We start from the raw sequence: 20,705 nt of genomic DNA, 5'->3' as shown, positions 1-20,705 counted from the left end.
CTCTGTCTCCATCACACCTGAAGCTCTTTTAAATCCCTTTTTAAAGCTAATTAACAGGTCGGCAAATACTGAAGCTGTGTTAAACCCCTTTGGGGTCTCTAGGTCCCAACCTGCAGATTGTTAACAGGGAAACTCGCTTCACTGCACCGTGATTGATGCTGTACAATCACAATAAGTCAATTTGTTATTGAAAGAGGGACATTTCTACAGATACACACATGACTTTTCACTATTGTGAGAGAAAAGTATAACATTTGCTTGAAATAAGTTGTAAAATCACAAAAATAATTAATGAACTACCGTAAAATACCAAATAGTAGCCAGGGCGTTTTTTGTTTCAATCACTGAGCAGACCAGGCGTTTATTTGGGACTGGGTGTTTATTTGGAACAGGCGTTTAATTCCTTTCCCAGAAAATAACATTAAGCAGAAGTGGTAACGTCTTCGTCTTTGACTCTGCAAAGCCTCCTCATCTTCACGTTGTTATTGCATAATTCGTCCTGGCAGACTACCTGCGTTTGTTTATATCTGGCACGCCGCGCGTGGACTGATACACTAGGCGGTGAGTGCCTCGGAGCCAGCTGTGGCTCTGCAGCGGAGGTAGCGCTGTTTTACGACACGATGAGAACTAGAGCCTTATTTAGCGGTGTTTTTGTGTGAAAGTAACGCGCTGAAAATTCTCTAAATAAAGCGTGAATGCAGACCGATATCAGATTTTTTCGGTTGGAGTCCGTTTATTTGTGTTTTGGGTCAAGTAAAATATGGGCCCATCTAAGTCTGCACTCAGACGGGGCAGACGAGCAGACGGCAGACGAGCAGACGAGCAGGGAGGGGGTGTTCGGTGCGAGCGCTCCGGGCTTCTGCTGCACAAAAAACACTGCTGTAGGGTCATGTGTGTGCCGAACCGATTAAGTCGATCCAAATGGATCACGGATCAATCATGATCCGTTGCACCACTACTAATTAAGTACAGTCTGATTATGTTTCTTTTACAAAAATCAGTTTTCAAGAGTCAACTGTCGTTGTGAGCTCAGCGTTTGCATGTGTGTTCTGTAACTACGACCGTGGAATGAAAAAAACAACAAAAGAAATTGACTGTGGCTCGTAGGCTGCGCCGAGTAACTTACCATACCCCCGGCGTTTATTTGGAACGGGTGTCTATTTTGCTAAACGTGCTGCTACACCTGGCGTTTATTTGGAACCCGGCGTTTATTTGGTATTTTACGGTATATCAGAATAACCTTCCAACTTTAATGATTCTTCATTTGTGTATATGCTTCTTTTGTCACATATTTTAGGGTTTTGAAACAACTCCAAGAAACTGAGCCTGTTTTAGAGAAAGGAAGGTTAATAGGCAGTCGATGCATATCTCTAACTTCACAAGATGATCCTCGTTCTTTGTTTCAGTACTGGTTACCCTTTACATGTAGTTACAGCCTACGTATGACCTTCAACTACAGGGCTGTAATTACAACTTCTCAATAAATTAAAACAAAGTTGCCCTAAACTTCTGTTGCATAAAAAGGTCATGTACTTCTCCAACTATTTCCTAACGACTCCTTTTTTGACTGTCTTTAATATCACAGGAACACTTTAGAGCAATAGGAGAAAAATGTTGGGTTGTATCAGTGGAAAAACATCCGTCAAAAAGTGTTTTTTAACAAAACAGAATCTGAAACTCTGAACTGATCAACAAACTGGTAATCACGTCTTTTGATTATACACGGCTCAGTTAGATAGCGGTGTCTGATAACTTGACCATCGTTAAGAGGAGAGGAAAAAAGTGGAGAAAAAGCAGGAGAGACTGAGGCAATATTCAAAGACAAGAGACAATAGGGGACAAAAATATGTCTTTTAAAACCCTGATCAGGTGCCACAGAGTGATTCATGTGGTCCTGTTCTCCTGCAGCGCGAGACAAGACCCCTCTGCTACATGTCAGGGTCCTGCTTCATCTGCAAATGTTTCTCTTTGATTTAACAACCCCTCTCTCGATTCCTGGCTCCAGCAGCATGTCTTTGATCTTGTTGCTACAATCAAGCGCAGTCAGCTAAAAGTCTAAAGGTGTGAGATATACCTGTGTTGGCAGGGCTGGTCATGGCTGCGGGTATGCTAGGCGGCTCTCCCAGCACCAGGCGGACTCTCTTGGCGTGGGTTTTGCCCTGGTAGTGCGACTGGGCCACGATGGCCGAGGTGAAGAACATGTTACACAAGGTACAGCACTTGTTCCTGTCCACCTCTGTCTCTGCACAGTCCTAGAGGAGGAGAGGAAAGAGGGATGGTTAGACGAGAGGGTGGTGGACGGACAGATGAGGAGCATTATGAGCGAAAAGTGGATCACAGCAGGGGAGAGGGTGAAGGAGGTGAGAAAGGAAAAGAGATTTGAGGAGGTGAAGACAGGGATGGTGTGAAAGGAGAGATGAAGGGAGGCAAAGGTGAGAAACGGAGAGAATAGAGGCAGTGTTGGATGAAAAATAGAATGATGTACACTTTGCACTGACCCCTGAGCTTTGTCTCTCTGCTTCTCTCACACACGCACACACAAGAAAGAGGACTGATCAAATATTCATCCGTCTCTCTGGGCTGAGGCTGTGGCTTGGCCCTTTCACTGCTGCTGGTTCATTACTAATGATGAGGTGTGGAGAGGGAACACAAACACAGAAGACCAACCGCCCCATGTACACAAATAAACACTATAGCTGATGTAAATACAGGATCGCACACTGGTAAGTCAGGTTTCATTTCTACTTTCCTTTTTTTTTTTGCTCTCTTTTGGTCCATCAGGATAGAAAAACAGAATGAAAAAAGGCTTTGTGAAAATTACAAAGCTCCAGAAATGATCAAAAATGACCAGTAATGACTGGCTGAACTGCTGTATATACTACCCTTCCTCACCCATAACAGACCAAGAAGATGTGAAACTGCAAAATCTTAGAAATACCTTTTGATGTGGCAAAAATAGGTATCGAAACCCACAGCAGAAGATTTGAGGGTACGTACACTGACAAAGACAGACACTTTGACACATATTGACCTATTTTGTGGCACTTCTCATCATATAAGTCATTATCTGTGAGAAGTGAAGCCAAAATACCATCTCTATAGGTGCTGACGCTAGACTTGATGTATCCTATGTGATGTTTCTGGTTTCTGAGATGAGATTTGAAGCTTATTGAATCTGACTCAACCCAAGTTTTGGTCAACCCAGCAAAGGTGAATATTTGCTGTTGAGGCAGGCCAATAGCCTCCTTGGTAACAGCTGGATTGTACCTGCCTGTTAGTAAAGTCAGCTGTGCCTTTAATCATATGAAACCCTAAAGTTGTCAGAAAAAATATTTCATTGAGAGAAACACTTGTGCAGTGTGTGAGGACAGAAAAAATTCCTAATATCCCCATTTTGGCTCAGAGTCTCCACACACTGTCGTGAAGAGGTGACTCTTAGCAAGACTTGTGTTTGTTTTGGAAATAGATAGAGATTGGATCAAAATAAATTTTCTTTGTTTGAGACAATCAACAGTTAGGTAGCAAAAATCTAACTATACAAAATTGTACCGTAGTTTAGTAGCATAGTGCTACTGGCGGCCTGGTGCTCTGAGACATGTCTGTACTGTGTAGTCTTAGTGAGTCCTGGTTGTGTCCAAGTCATCTACCAAGCAGAGCTAACGTAACCTCACTCTTCATTTTATTGCGAGACTCTCAAGTTTAAACAGACCACTGCAGAATAACTGCTGACTGTGGGTTGGAATGGACATTATCACAAACAGATTAGTTAGTGTTCAAGCCTTTAGCTCTTATGCTATCACTCTCCTGTTTAGTTTTTTCTGCTCCTCTGTTCTTTTTCTGTCTGGAAGATTGGCTCCGGTGTCCATTATCACTACAAAATTAATCCAAGAAGTTGTTTTCATGAGAGAAAAACACAGATCTCACTTCTAAATCTTGTAAGCCTGTGTGGTGTTGTCAATAAGACTTCAACACGCCGTAAATCAATCCGATCCTGGACAACCTGGTTGGGAAGCTAAGATGTAGCATTTAGGAATAACATATACCAGCACTGATAAGCTCATTTTAAGGCTTTTCAAGATCACTAAGAAACCCCTCTCAGCCCCTTTAAGATCAGCTTTGTTGAATGAGTGTTTTTGTGGCTACTGGTGCTTTCGGAGCCAGCGACAAGTGGTAGCTTGAAGAACTGCAGTTTTATACCACTTCAGCAGCACTTTCATTTCTCATGACTGGTGGTTGCTGACCCATTTTGTTAATGGAACCACAGCATGGGCAAAAGCAACCTGACTGGAGGATTGATGTCAAAAACATATGACCTCTTTCCAAAGTGGGCTTTTTAAACTGTAATCCCACCACTAGGGGAAGCTCTTAACATTTTCAGTTTACTGGATGTAACTGTTGTTCTGTATACGATTTTTACTGAAGTAATACTTTTTCATCCTAGATTGCCAAGTTTCTCCTTTTTTTTCAGACCTTTTTATGAACTCTAGATGCAATCAAGGATATTTTATTCTGTTTTGGTTGAAATGAAAGCTTTATTAGGGTAATGGGAAAAAAATCATCATTTGTAGACATGAACACAGTTTTTACTTTTAATGTCAAGTAGGAATCTCTGTCTCATCGTTGTTCCTTGTCATTTTTTTTCCTCCAAGTGTCTAACATTGCCGCAGATAAGTAAGTATCATTCTCAAGGTTACCTTGTTTGGCGGTTATGCAACTTTCCAGACATAAACTCCTTCTGAAAACTTTGCTGACATTGTCGGTGTTCAGAAATATGTGAGAACTCAGAAGCTGTCATTCTGACTTTAAACAGACTTCTCCTTGTAAATCTTCCAAAATAAAAACTCTGTGTTAAGAAAGAGTGAGCAATGTGTGAATGCAGCAGGTATTAGTCTGGGAGCATTACTGTGAGGGGTGCGCAGAGTAATGAAGTCATTTACAACTAACAGTTTCTCTGATACTCTTCACTGTTTGCCCCAGTGGCCAGTATTATCTCGTGGAAACCTCCTTCCACTTGTTGTATTAATATTATCACAGGTACAGTCAACATTACAAGACTACACAACTCATTTTTCTGCACGCTCCACCAAGTTCCCTCCCCACACCGAAACCAAATGTTCTGCACAGAGTAATGAGAGCGTGTCCAACACAGATAATGTCCCGCTGAGAGGTGCAAAGGCAAGTTCCTGAAAATATCAGGGCCTAAATGCAATGAGATTATCTTGAAAATGTCAGAAGTTCATGTGTGAGAAGGGGTTTAATGCTGCCAAACACAGCATTGACATTTTTCAATTATGACTACAATCTGCTCTGCATGTGTCGGCTGCAGAGCAAAGACCAAACTACAGTCATATCAAAGTGTGTGAGATGTTTTACACGACTTAGGACCCTAACGTCACTTGTGCCCTTGTGATGGGGGATATTAGAGGTTGTTATCACAGCATATTAACAGTTATAGACTGAGATCTTTCTGCAGCCATATGGGTGTGATAATGACTGCCCACATACTTAATATATCAGTAAAAATAAAAGTGATAGCGTTTTCTAAGAGTAGCAATATTTCACATTTTAAGTGCGACCTTGTAAATTTTACACTTTCCCCGCTATCTCCCTCGTCTCTTGTTTCTTCTCCCCGCTCACATATTGAACCTCCACCTGTTCATCCAGCCTCCCTTCCTCTTCATGTCTGAACTCTGTTCCTGTTTGTTGCACACCTCCCCTGTCTTTTCTTTCAGGCGTTTTGTTCCTCTTTTCACACCAGCGCTCTCTCTTGTCCAGGTGTCAAATCTTCTTGGATGAGCAAAACCTCAGTCTGGGCGAAGGAGATGGAAATAATAGAAAAAAAAAAAAAACGTCTGTGACACCATATCTGAGTGTGTGTGTGCTCAGTGGGTGCATGTGTGTGAGTGTGTGTGTCTCGTGTCAGCCCCGGTTAGCATCACGGACAGTGGATGTGAGAGTTAAGGACACCTTTACCTTCCAGGCTTAGCTTTGTCTCTCAGCTGCTCTATCTCTCTCCCACTTTATCTTCCTCACTCCTCTTCTTCCTCTCACTCTCTTCTTCTCCTGTTTTTTCCTCTTTTTGCCTTCACTCCAAGACCTTTTTCCACTCTTCTTCTTACGCCCTCCCGCCCCCTGAGGGCATCAGTCTCAGTGACTCTGTGTGTAGTGGGATGAAATATTTATCTGTATTGGCAGGCCCTCGCCACCCCCTCACCTCCTTCCTCCCTCGCCGCCTCGCCTCCTCTCCTCCTCTCCTCCCCTGTGTCTGTCCCTGCTGTGATCATGTTAAGGGCTTTCTCTGAACTGTCCCATAGTCCCCCCTCTCCACCAGTAACTCACTTTTCTTCTCCTCCTCTGCTGGTATGAAATCATTTTTCTTGACTTCAGAATGTCATGAAGCATTTCTCCAGGGATGTGCTTCTGCTGTTTTTTCTTTCTGATTCTGAATCCAATACCTGGGTTTGAGAATCAGCTGATAGCTTCTACAGATCTGATAGCACCTCAGTATGGATGTGATAGTCTGCCACTATTCTTTAAAAGAGTGTCAGAACTTTTGAGAGGAACTCTTCTTTTATCTGGTCGTTTGGCAGTCGAAAACAGAAAAACTGAATACACCCCCACCCCAACCCACCCCCAACCAAACCATGCCCGTCTCATTTAAGAAGCCAGAAGAAGCACTGATTTCCTTCATCCAGCTGCAGCACACAGTGCTTTGAGGGCTTTGAAGGCTATACAGCTTGGCATGGATACCAATGACACCTTTGGCCAGAATCTGTCATGTTTTGCAGGATAAAGGCTCCATTTCCCATTAGCACTTTTGCTCACTGTGGTATGCACATAACTCTTACTAAAATGTGCATTTGTTTATGAAGCAAAGTGAGATCAGATCTTTATAACACGATCTCAAGACAATTTTTTCCAGGATGAAAAACAACAAAGTAATGTATTTATCTGTAGTTATACAGCGCTATTATTGTGAATATGAAAACAAGCAAACTTTGTAAACTCAGTTTGTACATAGCTTAGTGGCCAGAAGGTGAGCAGACTGTTTAGTAGGGATGGATACTGAATTTGGAACTTTTACGGGTACCGACCAAATTCTGTCTATAGTACCAAGTACCGATACACATAAAATCAAACGGTATCATGTTTCAGTACCTAGACTTATCCCTCCTACAAGGGGATGGAAGAGCATAGACTGTAAAAAAATGGACATCATCTTCCTTGGCTCGAAGTGAGGTCGCCACAAAAACTGCTCCCCCTGGTGGCTTGCTGCAGTATAGGTAAGAAAAAAAAAATCCATCTCCCCAGTCATTCCTGTGGCTGTGGTCAAACTTTAAAAAATTAAAACAGCTGGTAGAAATATTTCTCACATCCAATTGTTGTGGTGATTTGAAGATAATATTTGGCTGCCTTGTATTCAAGTCCTCTTTTTTTCTCACAAGTTTTGTTTTCATTAGTTATACGAGGTTAAAAATAAGGTTTAATGTTACATTTAATGATAAATGAAAGCTGCCTTTCTTGTGAATTTTTTGGGGGATTATGAAATATGTCAGGAGGGAGAGCCAAGAAAAGATTGGCTTCAAAACCGTACAATGGTAAAATGGTGGAGCCAAGCTGTCCACTCTATATACAGTCAACGGTGGAAGAAGTGATTGTTCATGCGTGACGTGAACACAGTATAGCAAGTTAATGTACTGAGAAATATATATGTTCAAATGAAAATCACACAAAAAGATTGAAAAGTGGAACCCTTGAGTACTGATACCGATTGCTAGGTACCGAGCATCTGTACCATAATGTACCCATGCCTACTGTTGAGTGTTCCTCACAGTCTGGTGCTCTGAAACATGTCTGTGACGTGTATTGTACCACTAGCTCATACACCAAGTCCTATCCCACAAATCAAAGCTAATATAACCTCACTCTACATTTTACTGATAGACTCTCAAGTTTGAACAAACCACTGCAGAATAACTGCTTAGTTCCTTAAAAAGTCCACAGGGCAGTTTGTTTGAAGGGGGATGGGCTCTCTTAGCTCCAGTGGTCATTGAACCCCCTCCTTCAGATTAGCAGATGATGGGGAATGCTGACTCAGAAATGAGCAGTGATCTTGTGAACACTTGAATCCAGTTGCTTCATGGTGTGTTGTGCTGCAGACACTCCTCCTATGGGGTTAGGCTTGTGTCATCATAGCTGTATCATCAAGATGTGATACCTAGTCCTGCTTTAAGGATGGAGATGCTCCTTACTGGTGTTCGTATCTGAGCAGCTCAAATAGTTTCATGTTGCCATGGGAAGAGTAAAAAAGTGTCTGCGTACACATCAGAGTGGGTGTGTTTTCATACAGCTATAGTGTCTTATTTTAAGCTGTCTTTCTTTATACTTAGCTAATGATAGCATCATGGGAGATGTGGTGCCCACGAGTACTAGTATCACTTCTTCTTCTTTTCTCCCTCCTCTCTCATTACCAGCACTCCATGTTCCATCTCAGCTCCTCCCTAATGTGTACTTTCCCTTCTTCTTCTCCCTGACTACTCATCTTATTGTTCTTTATCCCCTCCCTCTAGTTTTGTCTACTCCTTCTCCCATGAGCACAAGCTGAGATCCAGTTCTGCTCAAATCTTGTTCTATCAGGACGAGGAATATCAGACTCAGTGAGCCAGTGTCCCTAAACTGTGAGGGTCTAGTTTCGAGACAGGGTTGAGTCTCAGAGTGGCCTCACCCGTCAAAACTTAACCAAAAGGTAGAAGAACCTGGAGATGAAGCTGAAGCACAGAGGCAATGCATATCCAAGTGACTGATGTTACACCAGGGATTTAGTGACAGTGTAGGGAAACTTCTAAACAGTCAGACAAGTGTGTGGGTGACTGACACATGAATAATTGTCACCTCATTACAGCTGCCACTCTGCAGAACCACTTTAAACAATAAACAGCATCTCTGACTCACTGTTTTCCTGCGGCATCCATCTCTGCTGAAAGTCATCAACCTTTCTATTTCTTCATTTTTGATTTCCAAACATCTAACGTGGCTTGTCTGAGTATTCTCTCTGTGTTTTGTCTCTACCTGTCGCACCTCACACATCTGTTGAGAGAGATTTGCATGCGACCTAATTGCAGAGAATGTATCTGTTTGTGCAAGTGCACGTTTGCCTGTTTATCCATCGCTGACAGTGACGTCTGTATCGCAAAATATTTTGTGTTTGGGTGGCTTCATCCTGCTCATGCACCTAACAATAGACTCCTAATTAGCTGTGTTAATCTTCCTCTCCTTCTGTTTTGCTTTCTCTCTGCTCCTCCTTTCTTCTCCCTCCTGCTCGGTGTCGAGGCGCTGTGGGAAACATTGCTAAATATACACATGGAACAGCACAGGGAAACAGACGCTCTCATTTGGAGTTTGAAGAAGCGCTGAAAGTGTAAATTGAAAGGAGCGACGATGCAAATATAGCATTAGAGGAGGACAAAAGGAAGGAGAAACAGCACTTTGTTATCTCTTGCCCTTTTCGCAAGAATGAAACCGCTCAGATGAAGAAAGAGAAGAAGAGCAAGATGGAGAATAGGGGAGAGAAATGGATGAAGTCCCCTCCCCTTTCATCTGGGAGCACCTTTACGACCTACTTTCTCTCTGTTTGCTCTGTAACAAACACTTCCACACAAACACACACATCACGGCATTGCAATTGGTTTCTGCTGCTCCCGTTGGACTGCACCATGTCAATCAGAGCAGGAACAGAGGGGAAAAAACAGCGAGATGCAGTGCAGATAAAAATGCGCAAAACGTCCCCCGTGAAAAACAAAAAAAAAAAGATGAAAGATATGAAAGAAGAAAAGTTTATCCGAAATTGAATGTCGAGAATTTGGTCTCTGGAGGACGCTTCATCGTACATCAGTTTTCCGGCATTGTCAGATAATCAATGTCACATCTCTGTGTGAAAGGTTCTGAACAAAGTGCTAGCTGGGATGTTCACAGTGCGATACAGTACAGCAGACGAGGCCTCCATGTGTGTGTGTGTGTGTGTGTGTGTGTGTGTGTGTGTGTGTGTGTGTGTGTGTGTGTGTGTGTGTGTGTGTAAAGGAGAGAGCACATGGTCTTTTTACTGTGTATTCAGCGTCCCATATGAGGTGAAAGCCAGAAGGGGCTGAGTCATGTCTTATTCACTTAGGGAGACAGATGGAGACGCAGGTGTGTATTTTTCTACAATATGTGTGAGTGTGTCAGTAAACCCACACAGCCTTCAAAAGCCTACAGTATCTAACACACTTTGGTGTGTGTGGATCACCTTTCTTCAGGACTTACTGTATGGCTGTGTTAGGGTAAAAGTCGTCTTACAGTGGGAAATGAAAAAAATTGTGAAGATGGCTTTCCGACTGGCTTCAGATTGAGGAGTTTTCGACTTGTATTTAAGCAGTGTCACAAATTTGATCAGAGCTAAGCTTTTTTATTTCTAAACTTTAGCGCTGGTTTCCAGGTTGGATTTTCTGCAGTAAAAACCTTTTCCAAAATCTGTCACTGTCCTTGAAGTCTTATGGTTTAGAAATCTGCTACTATTTTTTTCCCTTTCATATGTAGTGACTTGTGCAATCAGCTATCTCTGGAGCAGGATCGGTAGAAAGACAAACAGCTTTGGTTGAAATCTCCTTTTAGACAGGAGACTCTACAGTCAGGGATTTGCTACATTCAAAGCTAAAAAATGGCTTTAAACAAGATTTATTGGTTTAGCCTCCCTGCACTTCGTTATGTTAATTTACTAGGTCAATGAAGCACACATCATGACACTGGGACTGTGATGGGTAATGTTAAACCTGCACATCTGGTCACGTTTTGTAAGCTAAAAGTAATAAATCAGAGTTTACAAAGTTCAGCTAACAATTTAACATGGCTTCAAATAAATGATTTTATCACTCGACGTCATACAAAAAAAAAAAAAAAAAAAAAAAAGTTTAAAACACCTGTATCACTATATTTGCTTCCACAACAAACGCATCTTTGGTGAAAGCCACATCTTTATGATTGTGAGTGATGGTGCTCATTCCTGGAGAAATGCTAACATTACTGTCTAAAGGAGTCACACAAATTAACACAATGCCACGCATCAACAGTATTGCTTTTGGAACTAGAAAAGCACTCAGAGAGCACAGACCTCTGCCAAGCATACTGTGATTGTCACACAACACTTGAGTCCGACTTTAATGTTATACTCCGTTTCAGCAGACTGTCTGCTACAATTTGGTGTTAGTTGCAGGTTTGTATGATAATTTGTTTCCTGACAGTGTTGAAAATTATGATGACCCAGTACATATTTCATATTCTGGATCTTAGTATCCGGAGTATTGCCAAGATCTGGATCCTACTTTTACATCTGTCAGAAATTATGGTGACCTTGTCTTGTATTGTTTTGCAAAGCAATCCAACGATTTATCGTGGAGTTATATACACATATGGTGAAAACAGCCCTATCTCACAATGATAAAGAATCCTTTAAAAAAGTCCTGGATCCAGATAGTGATCCAGATCTCCAAAATGTAATCACTTCCTCCTTATCCCATTTTGAACATTTCCTGAAAATTTCATCTAGATCTGTTTGTTACTTTTTGAGTTATGCTGTTCACAGACTGAGAAACAGACACACAAACTCTCCTAAAAACTTAAAATCCTTGGCTGAAGTAATAAACAAAAACCGATATGCTTCACTAACACCACAGGTCAGAGAGTTGTGTTAACTTTAAATTTTTCTTCAACAGTAGCAGTTTCGTTTGGTTATTTTATCCTGCATATGATTGGACTCTGTTCTGGAAAATAAAAGTCTCATTCTGTGTTTTTAATGGTCAGTTCTCTCACTAACTGTGTAAGATGTCAACAAATGCTGTTTCTGCTGTAACTGACCTCATCTGACACCTGCCATGCAGCAGTTTTTATATGCATTAAAAAGTACAACTATATGTTGAGCTTATCAGTAAAATCAATCATGTTTTTTGTAGCCTGAGGAAAATTGATTACAAGAGTTTTAATGAACTGATAATATAAGATCCAAACTATGATTATTGAGCTTCACTTGTCCAGCCAAGACCAGAACGTGTGCCGCTTATGAAGGTCTGTCTCAGTTAGATACTTAAAGAATCCCTTTAATCCTTATACATACAATTGAGTGTATTTAGGCTTTGACTAAACTGTCTCATTTCCACAGCCACCTGGCCCTGATTGTCTCACATTATCTTATTTTAGCTGTGAGTTAAAAAGGGGACTGACGTGATCCTCTGGAAAGGTTTTCGAAGTTAAGGCTCATGAAAAAGTCATGCACAGAGACTTTGGATACACTTTGAAAAAGGAAATGTGAGGACGGAGCCTTGAGGCACACAACATGTGACTGTGCACTGCGAGGGGACGAACACATCAACTAACTCAAGGACTTTTCTGCTTTTTAAAAACAAAGAAAAGATAAACAGCAGGTATCACACACCAACAAAGAGCATCAATATTTCATCACATGTGGCTGTAATGCCGCAGCTGCGTGCCTTTTTAGCTCTGAAAAGCTACCTCACACGGCTGTTTTGAAATTTCAGCAGTTAATCCGGCTATGTCTTAAAGCTTTAGCTGTGCCGGATTTCAGTGTTTGATTGAAAGTGAAATAACTTTAATCTGCCTCCTTTGAAGATGTTTGCCTGCGGACAAACATTATTTGACAGGGTTTTGAACTCTGCATTGCTTATTCGTAAAGAACAACCTGAAATTACTTAGACTGGAGATTTTGGCAAACACTAGAGCTGCTAACTTTTATTCCTCTTGGTGTAGGACGGAGGGTCAGAGCTGTCCCAAGTTTAATGGCCCAGCACTCCAGTTTGGGGTTTTGGCTTTGGCACTCTCCTGTTCTCTTTCATCTTTCTGTCCCTCTCTGTCTGGCAAAGAAAGATTCATCAGTTGCTTTGATAACATTTTCCCCACCTGCATGTCCTGTATGAATTTAGTGTGTCTATTTGTACTGTGCCACATGGGACTTATAGACTTGCCAGAGAAATAGGGCAAACATCGTTCCATGATAAATCCCCCTCCTCACAATAGTATATTACATTCACATTTATTTCATGGACACACACACCCACACACTCTGACACACATGCAAACAGAGGCAAAAAAAACAAGGCAAACAAACACAAAGTCAAAATTTAATCAGCTGCAAGAAGCAGCGGTGCTTCATATTCCAAGCCCAACAATTCACTGTGAATGCAAAAGCAGCCTCAGCGTTTGCTACAATTGCAGGGCAGGATCCTAGAAATGCACAGACACAATGGCCCACCTTCTGCACACACACTCATTCACACACACACCCAAACACAAACATCCATAAAGCAATGACCTCCCCAGCCATGTCCTGCAACAGACAGATATAGAGCAGCCTGGTGCTTTCTGCCGACACTAAATCTCACCAGAAACACCACGGCTAAGGCATGACCTCTCAGGAGGGATTTATAGCACAACAACTGCACACTCCAGATCAAACAAATATCCCCAAGAGCACCTGGCTGCTGTGGCCAAGCCCGAGAAAGGACCAGCCTCGTGGAGGATTAGACCGAGGGTTTTGTGCTCTACATGCACGGCGTGCTGCAAACTCACACATAACTGAATAAAAATCAGCTTCTATAAACATTCCCCACAGTTAGCTCAGTTTGTGGTCACATCGTAACACAGGTAAAATCCCAATTATACTCCCTTTATGTACGAAAATGTATCTGTCTTTTTTAACCATGTTACCGTCACTGTTCCTTTGCTTCCATACGTCTTTTACATTGGCATTGCTGTCAACCAATACATCCACCAATACATATGACAACGAAACTTAAAAACAAGCACGGCGACCGTTGAGGGTGGGAGAAAAAATTGAAAATCAATATGTCGGGATGTTTTCTCTGACAGTATTAAAATCAGGATTCTTTGTCAAAAAAATCATTTTTTTTTAGTCACTTCAAAGTCTTCATTTCAGTCTTTGTTTACAAACTGGACTGGAAAAAAGTTACCACTTTTCTCCAGCAGAGGGTGAAATGTTTCTCTCTGACTCACGTGATGTGCATTTTACGGGAAAATATGGCTCCTGATATGGTCGGGAGACGGTATCATTATTCAACTGTTTCCAATGGTCTGGAGTTAAAAAAGCAAACTAAAAATTGCAAAAATCATAAACTGTGAAGATTTGCAATTTCAATCAAATCTGCACCCCAAAAATTATAATAGAATTGAATCGCAAGAATAGCACATTGTCCCAGCCCTATCTACTGTGGAGGAGGCATTGCTAATGTACCACTTGCATTAAAGACAAAAATGGAGGCAGTTTTGAAGGAGGCGGTGGTTGGTAAGGCAGTTAAGTACATCGCAAAAGTTCTGCCAATGTCATTTCTTCTTCGTGTCTCAATAAAGCTTTGTATTGGGTAATAACAGCAACACTGCCACCACAGTTTCCGGTGGTACTGCTCCATTTGGTTAGTATCCGTTAGCTTCATGGAAATATGCAGAAATATGGACAAAATAATTGCAGAGCATGGACAGAAGGCTACGTCTGTATCAATTCATAACATTGAGCATAAATGGGCCTTGAGACTTTCATCTCAGTAAGCCACAAATTATTGTAAAAGCTTTGAAACTATATAAAATATAGTTATAATATGATTTAATATAGTATGGTCCTATGGTTTTTGGCTTAAAATGGGAATGTGCTACTTTTATAATCTCTCAGAAGAAAAAAACTACTTTGTTCAAAAATACCAACTGAAAAAAAAGTTGCTTACATTTACTTTTGAACCAGACTGGTTGGGGATATACAATGGACTTTTAGAGATGGAAAGAAGAGTGGCTGCAGCAGCGGCAGCAAGCTGATGAGAGTAAAAAGGCACCACTGGTGTGTTTGTTTTCATCATTTCAGGGGGGGATACCACAGCTTTAATCTGCAAAACATGTCCTACAAGTATTTCATTGGAACCAATCATTTGAGCTTTCATAAAAGACAGAGCACCTGGTTGAAAATTTCAGGAATTGAAAATTATAATTTGAATTGATTTCAAACAGAAGTTGACTAAGGATGTCATCACCCGATGAAGTATTTGTAACAGCATCCCAGTTTGCCTCTTCTTTGCAGACACATCCCTGTCTGCTCTGTATGATGTGACTTTTTTACACATTCACAATCTGATCCATAACAGTGTCAGAGACAAAAGCAATCTTGTTGGTTTGGGCCATCTGGAGCAGGTTATTACTGGTTATCAGTGTCAGTGCAAAAGAAGCCAAGAGCTCACAGAATTTGTATTTTGGATGCAGCACAGACAGACAAACACACACTCAGTGAGAGCATACTGGATTATCTGGCCTCAGCCTCTTGGAAGGAGGTCCTCCATCTTCAGGGTGAAGCATGTAGAACAGACGTACCTTGTTGGCATGTTTCTTACTCTGAAAGAGAGAAGGACAAACACAAGAGAGTCAGAGTGTCAGCCAATGAACAGGGTTTCATTTTATCATGTGAGCCAAAGTCCACCGTACACTGTCACCTGTCAGCTCGACAACTCACTCCCAGCTTTTATCTCCGTTTCAGCTGATGATGCTAGCAGACATTTTGCCCCCGGCTGGGTGACTAATGGCCTGGGCCAATCTGTGCTTTCCAAGAGCCCTGAGTAACATGTGGTGTGGGAGGTCATGCAGGGATAAAGGATCTTTACTTCATCTGTGAGCTCTGCTGACTCAGAGTGGGTGAATCCTTTTTAAGGTTCAGATTACAATTGATTTGTAATGATGATAGGCTGGTTACAACAAATATAAAAACTGCACACACACATTTAGAGATCAAAGATTAATCTATATGGTTATATAATAGAAATTTTACATAATATTTGCAGCACAAAAACTGAGCTAATGGATTAAAAACAGTCTGTGTTACATTAAAAGCCTTTGGTTAAATATGGTTCAATACAGAGCTGTTATGTTAATGGATTTTTGTCCTGCTAACACAGTTGTAATCTGCTGCTGTCACAGGGCTTCGCACGATAAAGACCATAAGCTTTAATAAAACCAATAGTGTTTTATGAAAGGACATTGGGTTGTCCTTCTTAAGCTGCTAACTGTCACTTTAATGCAGAACAATGAAAATCACTGGGCATACTGCAGGGTAAAGATTAGCGTGTGTGTATGTGTTTGGACAGCTTGGTGTGTTTGTTGACACAGCTTTCTTGCTCCTTATATATAGTTTTTTTATTGGCATGCTCTGACCTTCACTCCCTCCTACTGTATGAATTCTATTATTATCCATAAAAGGCCAACGAGGCTGCAGCTTCTCAGCAGCAAGTGTCAACACTGGATCTGTATCCGTACTGCCACACATGCACTTAAATACTCAGTGTTGAGTGTCACGCTGCAGGGACACAAGGCTGTATGAGATAGCGAGGGGTTAAATGTCTACTTTTGGATTGTTGACGGATGAAGATGATTATTTTCAGGTAAAGGACAGAGCACCGAGGGATAAGTATGGCTCACAAGTTCAGCTTAAGGGCAGGTACTTTTTTAATCTTCAGCAATAACCTGTTGGTATATTTGAGTTCACACTTGGTATTATCAGGAGTGATGCATTGTCAGAAGTGGGGAGAATACAGCCAGGGTCTTGGAGTCCTTGCCGAGATAATCCAAGGATCAAAAAATTCAATTTCCTGACTGCTTGTTGCACTTTAATTTGAGCACTTTCTGCGTCATTTTTGATAAACTCAACTCTCCTGTCTTATTTTGTATCTTTGCAGAATAAAAGTTCATAATAACTAAAAGAATAATCTCAGTTTAGTGTTGTTTTGTGAGTCTGGTGCTTCCAGGTGCTGAGAAGCAGATGCCTGAGTTGCACTTGATTTTCAGTTACCCAGTACACCAAACAACAGATTTGGCAAATTCTTGATAGTCACAACCCACGTACTCAGCTCTGCTGCTCATCCCACAAATGCATGTTCCTTACAAATGTGGCACCATACAGAAGATAAATGAGCAGGCTTCCTGACAGGACAAGATTTATTCACAAGATGCTTTGTTGTTACAAATAAATAATCCACCAAACACAACTTTTCTTACTTTTTGTGCTATCTTGAGTTGTAGGCAGTGTTGCCAACTTAGCAACTTTTCAGACCCCTCCAGTGACATTAAAAAAAAAGCAGCTAGTGAAAAATCTAGAGACTTTTCTGGAGTTTAGCGGCTGATGGGAAAACATAGACTGATCACCACCACCCCTTACTTCTCAACAAGCAGCAGGTGCTGCTCCGGGCCCATCCGCTATCCAAAACACTTACAGACGGACAAGTTATCCTTGTTCGCAACTGCAGCCATAACAGGCAACACCATTTATATGAATAGCGCAAGACTGAATAAAGAAGAAGGGTTGATATGTTGACATTAAAAAAAAGAATAGTAACATTGTTTTTTACGCACTTTCTGTCTCCTCCACAATGATTTTCCTGTCTCCTATAACATGCAAATAGCTTAAGATGCAAATTTTGTATCACGCAAATTAGGCAATGATGTTATTTAGCAGCAACTTCTGGGGCAGCCAATAGGATTTGTCTGTTGGCTATGGCTGTCTATTTTTCATAATCTTTGTATTTGGAGTGGATCATCACTTTGTATGGCTCATTTGTCGGTCAAGGACACCAAACTGGTTTTGTCTTCCGTGATATTTTTACTACTTTCGCTCATGTGTTTGTCTGGAGATCCTACATGTAACCATGGCTGCATTGTTTACATGTGGGATCAACTGTTAGCAGCCTGTAGCATGTCAATGCTAACTGGTGTAAGGCCTGATGTTTTCCCACAAGGTGCGGAGATGGAGGTGAGGATGACGTGCTGGTTCTCAAGTGAGAGCTAAGAAGTGACGACATCGACCTGTCCTTCCATCCATCGTTATTATGAACGTAAGATCTATCTCCAACAAGATGGACAAGCTAGCCATGCTAACCCAGGAACAGAAGGCAGAGTAGCATCATGCTATTCAAAGACATGGCTAATGGAGCCAACACCAGACACCAACGCCACATTGGAAGAACTTCAGCTGCTGTGAGCAGACAGGATCCAGGAGACAGAGACTGAACAGACTGCTGAAGAAGCTCAGTCTTGGACCCTGTGGAGGTGGAGACTGGCTGACTGGAGAATGATGGACAAGCTGTCATCTATTTTGTTATGGACCTTTTGCACTTTCTATACACTTTTTACTTTTGTTTTCTTGATTGCTGCCGTGACTCCTCCTGAATTTCTCCTTAAGGATATATAAAGGTTCTATTCTATTCTATTCTATTCTATTCTATTTTATTCTATTCTATTCTATTCTTACTGAGGAGTTGGCAACACTGGTTGTAGGTTAAAGTCTGTATCAGCTCATAAAGAAGCCAGCAGGAGACTCTGACATGTCTCTGTACCTGCTGAGCTCAGATTGGATCCTCTGCTCCCCTGGGAAAACAACAACCCTCACCTCACATCTCTCCTCACATGTCCACTACTTTAGCGCATTTTGTCGGAGCTTGTGTGTTTTGTGTGTTTGAACGCCGGTGTTTATGGGTGTATAAATGGCCGTGCAGCTGATGGCCTTGGGATGCAGTCTAAAAGCAAGGCCTGGTGTCACCATGGTTACCTCGCGCTGACCCTCAGTGCTCACCCTGCTCTAATGGACTATGCATGTCTCTATGTTTCTTCCTTCTGAGTGTCAAATCAGACAGTGGTGTGTAAGAATCATGGGCATCAGCTCTCCGTGGGACAAGAGTGCAAGTGGAATGTGGTGTTTCACTGATCCCTGAACCGTTTGATCGTTGCTTAATCTGTGCAGCAGGAAATGGACTTTAGAGTCACTTAAACTCTGTCTCGGTTGTATTCTGTCTGCGTGAGTCATGGCTATTTATGTCTTAGCTTATGGACGAGGTTACAGCCAATAAAAAACTTCCTCCATTTCCTGTGTAGATTGAACCAGACACTTTTAGGGATGCTTCAGCACTGCTACATGTCCTACAAGCTCTATGAAAAGAAAATACAGGGGCATATGCAAAACAACATATTAAATACCATCTAAAAAAGGTATTTAGTTAATGTGTTTATTTTTTACTGTAATGGGCTAAACATTTTCTTCTACTTAACCTTAGGAAAAGCTCATAGCAGTATAGGCGTTTGTAAAATTTCTGTTGGGTTCTCAATGGACTGACTATTTTGAACTATTATTCAGAGACTTCAGAGGGCCTTCAGTAAAACCGCAGATCCAAGAAAGATTCAGAAAGCACTCTCATGGATCAGTTACAATCTAATGTCACTTGTGACTTCTTGGTCTGGAGAACAAACTTAATATGGAGTAGAGGTTTAAAAAGAGTTACAACATAAACCTCAGGCAGGGTCATTTGACAAAATGAAAGTTTGAGTTATACATTTTTTTCTCTTTTGGTGCCAAACCTCTTTCAAATGTCGATAATACATTTGTGGTCTGACCTGTGCTGAGTTTGGCACAAAGAAAAGATCAAAGTGATAACTTCTTCTGGGGAGAGTGTGTGAGGAAATTGGAAAATGCATTAGATCATATCTTGGGCTAAGGCTACTAAAAAAGAGCACTCTGAAGTCATTTTTTACTTTTCTTTAAGCCTCTTTAGTGTTGTCTTAAAGTTTTATATTCAACACTTTCATTTTTACTGCATATGAAGTCAAAATTTAATATCAGGTAGTTAATCACTGTGTGAGTGTGATGCAAGACCAAAGTAAAGACACAAACTTATGTGAGTTATGATCAAATGTTCACTTTAAAATAGAAACGGACTAAATACTGTGATGACATTTCTTCAAATTATTTTCTGCTAGTAGTTGAAAGCTTAATTACGTAAAGACAGTTTCATTGTGTTGATACAAAAAACATAAATATGGCACGTTATGGACTGGACAAGAGTGTTAGGAGACACCATACTGAAAGCTGCCATAATTATACCATAGAAGAAGAAAAGGAAGACTGTGCATCCAAAGGGAGGTCTACAAAAGCAGACAGATCCATGAAGGCTGACATGGTTGACTGATCCCTGACTGGACTGTGGTTTTGACAAGACTTTAAGCTACTACAAAACAGTTATTGTAGCTCAAACATATCAAGCAGTTTTCACCATCTTTTCAACAGTGGCTACCAACCTTTTTCTTTTTTTTTTTGTACACACTGAGAAAGTTGCTTACTCATAATGCATCTGTGTGTCTACTTTTCAACACTGTCATGCTGTGCAAAACCACACACTGCGCCCCCCATATTGCTCTGTTGTGGGGTTCAGTGTAGAGCTAAATGTGAAAGGCAGACTAACAGCAGAGCTGGGGTTTGACGCTGAACAGGAAACCAAATGTAGAAAGGCTACTGGCTCTCTCCTCTGATCTTCTGAGCTGTGTGTGTTTGGTTGAGGGTTTGGGCTGAGCTACACATACTCACACTCTCTTTTGCTTGTTGTGGAGTTGCGGAGAGGCTAAGTCTGAATGGTGTGTTTACTAACAGCCTCTCTGTTAAAGAGTGGTGGTGGACAAAGCTGTTATGGTGTGTAGGCATTGTGCTACAAGAAGAAGTGTCTGGGTCTCTTGATGTTTTTTTTTTCAGTAGACAGTCATTGAGATTATTGGATCTGTTAATAAAAACCATGGTCTTAAGCAATGAGATTTTGGAACAGCAATAGTTTTAGGTCTGCGTAAAGAAAACACTGAAA

General features: G+C 41.3%; 1 protein-coding gene and 1 long non-coding RNA gene across 2 annotated transcripts in view; one reads left to right on the top strand and one right to left on the bottom strand.

The window, feature by feature from the left end:
* LOC141795511 (zinc finger matrin-type protein 4) overlaps nucleotides 1–20,705 on the bottom strand; it is an 84,382-nt gene that overhangs the window by 42,001 nt on the left and 21,676 nt on the right. The window contains exons 3-4 of the mRNA XM_074676417.1: nucleotides 15,340–15,432; nucleotides 2,075–2,252 (exon numbers count right to left, since the gene is read on the bottom strand). Of these exons, the coding sequence (XP_074532518.1) occupies nucleotides 2,075–2,252; nucleotides 15,340–15,432 (271 nt within the window). The remainder of the gene's footprint in view (nucleotides 1–2,074; nucleotides 2,253–15,339; nucleotides 15,433–20,705) is intronic.
* The window catches only part of LOC141795512 (uncharacterized), a 148,123-nt gene that overhangs the window by 114,839 nt on the left and 12,579 nt on the right, over nucleotides 1–20,705 (top strand). The window lies entirely within an intron of this gene.

Source organism: Halichoeres trimaculatus, unplaced genomic scaffold (assembly GCF_033239565.1).
Source record: "Halichoeres trimaculatus isolate MK-OKI-2021-1 unplaced genomic scaffold, fHalTri1.1 fHalTri1_scaffold_8, whole genome shotgun sequence".
Lineage (NCBI taxonomy): Eukaryota > Metazoa > Chordata > Actinopteri > Labriformes > Labridae > Halichoeres > Halichoeres trimaculatus.
The sequence above is the reverse complement of the archived record's forward strand: the minus strand, read 5'-3'. Positions and strand labels throughout refer to the sequence as shown.